Here is a 10097-nt window from a genome sequence, read left to right on the forward strand (position 1 = left end):
GAGTTGCAGCCTCACGAACTGCAGCAGCCTTATTAAACAATAGCAGCCAGTAAACAGTCACTAAAAGCCACCTGTTAAACAGCAAGGCCTTTTAATTGTGGTTTCCTGCTGGACGAGCAGAACAAGACAGCAACTCTTCATCTGGGCTGATCACATGAGGCTGCTGGTTACTGATCTTTTGCACTGATGCAAGATATGTGAACCACAGAGCAAACCGCCTGCATAGACGCAAATACTGCCTATTGCTTTTAGATTCTAACTTTAAGCGAGCAAAAACAAGCCTTGTTTCTTCTGGTGTGTTTGGAGATGAATAATGGACTTGCATTGTTCAGGCTTCTCCACATTTCCACATGTGCGGCCTAAATTTAGGCCATTTGCTTGTCGCCATTTTGTAGGTTGCATTCAAATTATGTTACAGCCCTTCCATGGTCTATAATTTACTGCGTCATTTGTTTATGTGCTAACTGCAGTTCAGTGTGTGAACAAGAGCGAGTGTGAACCCCTAGCCGGTAAAAGTCCAGCAGCCTTTGACTTACTACTTCAAGATATCCAGTAACCAGACTTGCTGCAAGTCTTAAGAAGTTCAAGTCTCTCAAATAGGTCTCAAGTCTTAAGTCACAAGTCTTGCAGAACAATTGCGAAGTCTTAAAATTGGTATTGGTGACCATAAAATGACAAGACATTTAAACATCAAGTCCAGCTCAAAACATTACTCATATGCCTGTATGTACATTGAAAAAGTTATATGTTGCTGTAATTATTCCTCGTGACCATATAGTCTGTGAAAAGTTCAAGATTTTTTTGAGGCCATTTTTTTCTATGCTTAGACCTAATAGTCAAATATTGAAGCTGCACTTGAGACTTGAATGTTTTTTTCCATCAAGTCTTTAACCAGTCAAACCTCAAGTCCACATTTTTGTCAGTTTAGTCCGATTAAAGTTTTTCACAGTATGAGCTCTGTCCACTGGTGCAAGTTATCAGAAAGGCAGACTCATCCTGTTGTCACATGCTGTCAGAGTCATTTCCCCAGGGATATGCAAAACAATTTTGTCTATGGAAGGTTTTTCTCAAGCGTGTCAAAGACAAAGAATGCAAATTAAAGGAAAAAAGAACACTGTGAATGACACAAATGAACTCTAGAGTCGGGTCAAACTGCCTGTAACAAAAAATCTGAAGGCACCTCCATGCACATGTTGGTCCTGACTGTGCTGCTGATTATTCTTTCTTAATATGTTCAGCCTCAGCTCTGCTGTATTGTTACCTTTTTGATTAATTACCATTTGGCCTTAGAAGGAGCTGATCTGTCATACGTCGTGTTGGTTAGTGTGTGCTTCCTCTTGTGTTTGTCTTGAGGTTTTGAAGGTGGAGCTTCATGGAGTTCCTCTTGGTTTCATTTACAGTTAACCAAACCTTTTTAACATCCAGTTCTGAGAGTTTGTACGTGTGCTGTCATGGTTTACATCACTGACTTCCCTCAGGATCTATGTTAGTGTCTTGTGACAGTGTGGTTAAAGATGACTAGGATCCAGTACCTGGCTTGTCTGTGGACGCTGTTCTTGACACAAACTGGATTTGGTGAGTTCAGTTCTGTCATTACCTTTTTTTTTATGTAGTTTGAATTGTGTTTGGAGCTGAAAAGTAAGTCTAAGGGAAGTCAGGGGGAGTCTATTTCTTCTTCAAGGGGTGGACAAAATAATAGGAATACTTCACAATGTAATGCACCACTATAAAAAAAGTGTGTCATTTACCTTTGGTCATTTTCTGGTATCATTTTGGATTATACTCTGAGGTGTTGCTGTAATTTTGTCCAGCTCACTCATATGGAATGGTTAATTGTAAGATTTCAAAACAGAATTCAGTTGTTTTGTTTTTTTTTATTTATTTTTTTGTGCACAATGCCCATATGTAAGATAATATATACCACAAAAATAAGCTGCAAAATGCTTCTAAAATTGTGACTATTATTTTGAAACACATCTTTAAGTGTATAGAATATAACTAAAAATTGCTGATATTATTATTATTTTTGTTTTTATCAAGTGTGCAGTGACATTCAGTTCATGGAGAGGAATCAGGGGGAAACTGTGGTACTTCCCTGTGTGACTGACCCCAGAAACCCCTCGCCCTACGGCGTCTACCTGAAGCGTGACTGGCTGCGTCCCAAGGAAGTGCTGTTCAAGTACACCGACAGCAACTTCAAGCTAAACGATAATGATGACAAGAACCGCATCAGTGTCACCGGCGACCCGAGCAGGCACTCCCTGAACGTGACCATCTCTCAGCTGAATGCCGGTGACACAGACCGCTATTACTGTGAGTTCCTCGTGGCCAACCCTTCCTCTGAAGACGATCGAATACGTGGGAAGACAGAATTCGTCCTCCTTGTTAATGCTGGTGAGCTTCTTGTTTTTTTTTTCATCCCTCTCACTTTTCATCTGTCGCCCACTGGAGGTTACACTTTCCAAAACTAACAGCAAACTTGAAGGTCAAATACAGGGGGGTTGGCATTTGGAAAGTGTGTTTGGTGATGTTGTTTGAACCCACGTAGAACCACTGTCTAATAAGGCATGCTTTATAAGGGGTTGTAAATGATAATGGCTGTTAATTAATGAGGTTTACACCTGGCAGAAGGAATTAAAGAGCCAGCTAAACACATAAACTGGAGCAGGATAAACACCCTGACCATGCAAAAGTTCCTGTTATCAGTGGTGCTTTACTGACACATCAAGCGTTAAGTCTTATAAACCCTTTATAAATGATGCCTTGTTAAAACTGGCACCATGACGTGTTATTTTCTTTGTGGTGTTACTGTTTTTGACAAAACAACTTAACCACTAACATGCCCATCATGGACCCTCAGCAGTTCCTGCAACACAATGAAAGTTCAGCATTTTGCCTACGATGACTCACTCTGTTTCTTTGTTTTTAAAATTTGCTAACTGTTAGAGTAGCCAGGGTGTGAAATATTTCCTATGATTACGCAGTTTTGCTTCCACATCTGAAACTACAAGCCCATCACCGACATCAAAAATCTGTGAAAACTGAAGGTTTATTAATATCAGAATGTAGAGTAATATTGTGCACAACACTGTGGAGATGGAGTGAGCTTATGTAATTCATATCAGCTCCTCTCATCCTCTCTACAAGTTGAAAAACAGCAGATACTGATCCAGTTTGACAAGACAAGAGATGACTGTTCTTTTCCTGGATGCAACAATATTCAATAAATGCTGATATACACCTTAGATTGTACCCCAAAAATACATTTTCCTACAGCACCCTGACGATGCTTTCAAGGGTAGATGATTTACCATTGTTACTTTTACTGTTCCTGTTGACTGCACATGTTGATTGGTTATAAAGGCTGCACTCAGTTTGTCCTATCTGGCTACTATAATCACCAAGAACTCGCCCTGATATCCTTACAGCTGCTAACCCGCACAACTAATTTGATTAATCAGAGGAAATGGGATTTTAGGTCATATTCTAAGTTTTATTCCCTTTCCCCCCCCGGAGATGCCCCTGGGACAGTGAACATAGGTTTGGTAGAGACGTGTTCTGGGGCCTCGGCCGTGCTCCCCTGCATCCCTCAACACGGGGAGGCCTTGGCCGTGGAGGGGGTGAGTCTGATGCGGCAGAGGGGCCAGAAGCCTGTGGAGGTGTTGTACCACTCAAAGCGCCACCATGGCGGCGGCTCTTCCTCCTCCCAGTTCCCCGTCGAGAGGGTCCAGTTGTCCTCTGCTCCCGGTCCTAGGGGCATCACCTACAACCTGACCCTGAAGCAGCTGCAGCCAGATGACAGCGCCCTGTACAGCTGCCAGCTGCTCCTGCGCGGTGGGCCCGACTCCACCACCAGTCTGGGCAGACAAGTGTTCTTTGTGTCTGTGCAAGGTGGGTCACAGGGGGACTCAGTTGCAAGGTTACTTATACTAACTGCATTTTTTTTTCAGGCTTCTGAAAATGACTTTTTTTTGTACTAACTGTTGTTCTGTTGTTGCACCCAGTTCTCTCCTCCCTCTCTATTGTGCTGTTGTTTCAGTGTCTTTCAGTCCCGCTCTGATGTCTCAGGATGTCAGCCGTCTACTAACATAACTGCAGCTACAACTACTGAAGTTCATATTTGCCAGCTGTCTTGAAGTGTTGTTTGTTTCTTTTCAAATAATGATATTAATTAAATAGATTCGGGTGTTGTGGTGACACTGACATGTTCTGAAACCTGTGCAAAATGCCTTGCTGTTTCCTCTGTCAGTTTCACGAGCACTAGTAATTGTTCATTATATTTGTTCACTTGTGCGTCTATGGATGTGTTCACCACTGATAACACTTGACAATATCAGACATCACTAACAGATGGCATTCACATTTTTCCACACTTAGAGTTTATGTGTACGTCATGTATAAACAGCCAGTTGTTAATCTGTCAGTCAATCTGGTGATATCTAACACGGTGCTGTCCCAATATAACTGACTTGTTACCCAACACTGGGCAGGGGCATGAACCGTTCATGCACAGATGTAGAAAATTATTGTGGTGCTGTTTTATATACATTTTCCCACGAAATAATCAGAACCACCAGTGGATAAATCCTCCTATCAAGTGTCCTCTGTGTGGCCAAAACCTGATATAGTGTATTCCTCTCCACACTGTTGCACTGGCTGACTCTTTTTTTAGTATACAATTGACTTATTTTTAATTGACAGGTGTGAGCGAGTCACTTAGCCTTTTTGAAAAAATGATACTATATATTGTGGCTTTTTGTTTTTGTTTTTTTAAAATTGGTTTTGCTTTTTATTATTTTCATCAACCTTCATTCAAAAATGATAGATTTTCACAATTTGTGACTATAGATTATTCACGTTTAATTCAAAAAATTTTATTGAAATTCTACTGAGAGTTTTGTGTTTGAGATGTTGTGCTCAAACCCTACTGAGCAAACCAAACTGCGATCACCTCCTGATAATATCAGACCAATCAGAGCTCCTGTTGGCTATGATAACAGATGTTTGTCTCCCTGTTTCTGAAGTTTTTGCTGCTTATCTTCATGTAATAAATAAACCTGGTCGTCCCACTGTGACTAATTTAATATGACTAATAGGAACATATTCAAATGGCAGCCTGCAACTATGAAGGAAGTTTGGCTCTGTGGTTTTTGAAATTCCATTGAACATGTCACAGTTGAGCTGCCTTTGACCCACTCACTGTTGTACTAACGTGCTGCTTTTGCTGTTTATCTTAAAATATTTTATAACTGCACTCATAAGTGTCAGAAGCAGCAGTGCAGTGAGGGTGCTGAGTGTTGTCAGTGTGGCTTCAGGGGATGTCGAGGCCCTCTGTGTTTGTGTCCTGCAGCAGCAGTGGGGTCAACCCTCGTATCTTCATCATCTCTCTCTGCTTCTTCACAGGAGGTCAGTGCGGCTGCTCCAACTACTCCACCCTGCTGTATGCTTTGTCCGCGGCTGTGGCTGTCCTCCTCCTCCTCCTCTTCGGATTTGTGGTGATTTATAAAGTGAGTGGACTTGTGGCTTATAATGCGCTGCTCTGACACTACACAAGCTAAAAGGAGAAAAACAGAACAGATCACCGTGAACAGCACCTGCCTGTCAGAGAGTTCCTCTGCAGCTCACCACAAAACCACACGAGTTTCACAACTTGCTGCTGTCACTCAGCATGTTTTTCTTACAATTCTGAGAAAGGTAGCAAACTTAATTCTCTTTTTTAGTTCATATGGAAGACATTTTTCTACGAGCTGTGAACTACAGTGTTCTTTTTTTAAGTTACAGAAAAAAGTGTAGTGAGGACTGGATTTGGTTAGGACTTCCTATCACAGTTAAAAGAAAATGAAAAACTCTGATTTTAACAGGAAATCGAGAGTGTGTTCGCTCTGTTCACTTCACTGATTTATTTTCCCCCTGTTTCTATGACTGTCAGGGCAAAGCACGCCGCAGTGTCAAGTCACACCCTCAGGCCCCCATCTACGAGGAGATGACTGGGGTGAAGCCTGTCTGTCGAAAACTGGCCCCCCACCATCTGGAGGAAATGGAGTCTTCTGAGTACAGAAACTGCCCTGTGAAGAAATCCTGTCCTGAAAACCATTACGAAAGCCCCAAACCCAGGAGTGAATTTTAGAAATGAAATATTAGACCAACTTATCAACTCAGCTGTCTGAAACTTACTGCACTCAAATTTACTCTATTAAATTACTTTAAATTACTTTAATTAGTTTCTCCAACACATTCAAACAGCTTAGATTCTGTCAGACTGTTATATCTCATGTATATTGGACTGGGGATAGTTTGAATGAGTGTTTGTATTTGACATTTTCTCAAGGACCTTTGTAAATGTTGACTGCCCATGTTTGTGTGTTTGTGTTTGAGCAAATAAAGTTACCCTGTGGAGTTTTGTAAGGACTTTTGTGGTCTTTGAGGTCTAACAAACACACTGATAACATCTCATCCTGAAGAAGCATTTGCAATCCTGATGTCAACAAACATTTGAACTCTATACTGCAGTATGACTTTTGAAATGATTTTTATGAGATTTCTTTTTTATCATGCACTATACTGACATTTTTCAAGCCATTTTAATAACATACTATACAGTGACAATTTTTAATTAAATCTTTCTCTGAAATGTTTCATGACACACAGTGTTGACATTTTTATGAGATACTATACTATGACTTTTTTTATGATATTTTAATTTTTACGACATACTGTAGTATGAAACTTTACTGGGACACACTAAACTAACCTTTTATGGCATTTTTTATGACACTTTACGATGACATTTTGAAGCCATACATATTTACAATAATCTATAACTTTATGACATACTATAGTATGGCACTACACTAGGACATACTTTAATGTGACTTTTCTGGCATTTGTATGGCACGCTACCACATTTTTTGACATCCTACACGATGACATTTTTTTCCTGCATACTAAAACTTTTTCATGACGTACTTTCATATGAAACCATTTTTTGCACTAAATGTTGTTGACATACTACAGTATGACATTTTGCATGAAATTCTAATGTCAAGCTAACATTTTATAACACACCTAAGTATGACACTTTACTAGGACATACTAACTTATGACTTTTTATGGCATACTATACTATATCGTTTTGACATACTACAGTGGGACATTTTAATGGCATATTGTAACTTTTGATGGCACACTATACTGTGACACTATACCAGGACACACTATACTGTGACACTATACCAGGACATACTATACTGTGACACTATACCAGGACATACTATACTGTGACACTATACCAGGACACACTATACTGTGACACTATACCAGGACATACTATACTGTGACACTATACCAGGACATACTATACTGTGACACTATACCAGGACATGCTATACTGTGACACTATACCAGGACACACTATACTGTGACACTATACCAGGACACACTATACTGTGACACTATACCAGGACATGCTATACTGTGACACTATACCAGGACACACTATACTGTGACACTATACCCGGACACACTATACTGTGACACTATACCAGGACATACTATACTGTGACACTATACCAGGACATACTATACTGTGACACTATACCAGGACACACTATACTGTGACTTTTAATGACACACTATACTGTGACACTATACCAGGACATGCTATACTGTGACACTATGCCAGGACATACTATACTGTGACACTATACCAGGACACACTATACTGTGACACTATACCAGGACACACTACACTGTGACTTTTAATGACACACTATACTGTGACACTATACAAGGACATGCTATACTGTGACACTATACCAGGACACACTATACTGTGACTTTTAATGACACACTATAATGTGACACTATACCAGGACATACTATACTGTGACACTATACCAGGACACACTATACTGTGACACTATACCAGGACATACTATACTGTGACACTATACCAGGACATACTATACTGTGACACTATACCAGGACACACTATACTGTGATACTATACCAGGACATGCTATACTGTGACACTATACCAGGACACACTATACTGTGACACTATACCAGGACATGCTATACTGTGACACTATACCAGGACACACTATACTGTGACACTATACCAGGACACACTATACCGTGACACTATACCAGGACATACTATACTGTGACACTATACCAGGACATGCTATACTGTGACACTATACCAGGACATACTATACTGTGACACTATACCAGGACATACTATACTGTGACACTATACCAGGACACACTATATTGTGACTTTTAATGACACACTATACTGTGACACTATACCAGGACATACTATACTGTGACACTATACCAGGACACACTATACTGTGACTTTTAATGACACACTATACTGTGACACTATACCAGGACATACTATACTGTGACACTATACCAGGACATGCTATACTGTGACACTATACCAGGACATACTATACTGTGACACTATACCAGGACATACTATACTGTGACACTATACCAGGACACACTATATTGTGACTTTTAATGACACACTATACTGTGACACTATACCAGGACACACTATATTGTGACTTTTAATGACACACTATACTGTGACACTATACCAGGACATACTATACTGTGACACTATACCAGGACATGCTATACTGTGACACTATACCAGGACATACTATACTGTGACACTATACCAGGACATACAATATACTGTGACACTATACCAGGACACACTATACTGTGACTTTTAATGACACACTATACTGTGACACTATACCAGGACACATTATACTGTGACACTATACCAGGACATACTATACTGTGACACTATACCAGGACATACTATACTGTGACACTATACCAGGACACACTATACTGTGAATTTTAATGACACACTATACTGTGACACTATACCAGAACATGCTATACTGTGACTTTTAATGCCACACTATACTGTGACACTATACCAGGACACACTATACTGTGACACTATACCAGGACATGCTATACTGTGACACTATACCAGGACACACTATACTGTGACACTATACCAGGACACACTATACCGTGACACTATACCAGGACATACTATACTGTGACACTATACCAGGACATGCTATACTGTGACACTATACCAGGACATACTATACTGTGACACTATACCAGGACATACTATACTGTGACACTATACCAGGACACACTATATTGTGACTTTTAATGACACACTATACTGTGACACTATACCAGGACATACTATACTGTGACACTATACCAGGACACACTATACTGTGACTTTTAATGACACACTATACTGTGACACTATACCAGGACATACTATACTGTGACACTATACCAGGACATGCTATACTGTGACACTATACCAGGACATACTATACTGTGACACTATACCAGGACATACTATACTGTGACACTATACCAGGACACACTATATTGTGACTTTTAATGACACACTATACTGTGACACTATACCAGGACACACTATATTGTGACTTTTAATGACACACTATACTGTGACACTATACCAGGACATACTATACTGTGACACTATACCAGGACATGCTATACTGTGACACTATACCAGGACATACTATACTGTGACACTATACCAGGACATACAATATACTGTGACACTATACCAGGACACACTATACTGTGACTTTTAATGACACACTATACTGTGACACTATACCAGGACACATTATACTGTGACACTATACCAGGACATACTATACTGTGACACTATACCAGGACATACTATACTGTGACACTATACCAGGACACACTATACTGTGAATTTTAATGACACACTATACTGTGACACTATACCAGAACATGCTATACTGTGACTTTTAATGCCACACTATACTGTGACACTATACCAGGACACACTATACTGTGACTTTTAATGCCACACTATACTGTGACACTATACCAGGACATGCTATACTGTGACACTATACCAGGACATACTATACTGTGACACTATACCAGGACACACTATACTGTGACACTATACCAGGACACACTATATTGTGACTTTTAATGACACACTATACTGTGACACTATACCAGGA

General features: G+C 40.1%; 1 protein-coding gene across 1 annotated transcript; it reads left to right on the forward strand.

Moving 5' to 3' along the window:
- The first annotated feature begins 1389 nt into the window (after positions 1-1389).
- Positions 1390-6405, forward strand: cd7al (cd7 antigen-like). The gene is made up of 5 exons (XM_078165144.1): positions 1390-1575; positions 2041-2394; positions 3517-3891; positions 5404-5507; positions 5930-6405. Exons 1-5 carry the CDS (start codon positions 1515-1517, stop codon positions 6125-6127), a joined length of 1092 nt encoding a protein of 363 aa, XP_078021270.1. The 5' UTR covers positions 1390-1514; the 3' UTR covers positions 6128-6405.
- The last annotated feature ends 3692 nt before the right edge of the window (positions 6406-10097 follow it).

Source organism: Epinephelus lanceolatus, chromosome 3 (assembly GCF_041903045.1).
Source record: "Epinephelus lanceolatus isolate andai-2023 chromosome 3, ASM4190304v1, whole genome shotgun sequence".
NCBI classification, from domain to species: domain Eukaryota; kingdom Metazoa; phylum Chordata; class Actinopteri; order Perciformes; family Serranidae; genus Epinephelus; species Epinephelus lanceolatus.

Bases quoted from the DNA above. Each gene is read 5' to 3' on its own strand.
- cd7al (XM_078165144.1), top strand. From the start codon at position 1,515: ATGACTAGGATCCAGTACCTGGCTTGTCTGTGGACGCTGTTCTTGACA. The intron at 3,892-5,403 runs GTGGGTCACAGG...GCTTCTTCACAG, and splicing joins GTTCTTTGTGTCTGTGCAAG to GAGGTCAGTGCGGCTGCTCC. The intron at 5,508-5,929 runs GTGAGTGGACTT...TATGACTGTCAG, and splicing joins GATTTGTGGTGATTTATAAA to GGCAAAGCACGCCGCAGTGT.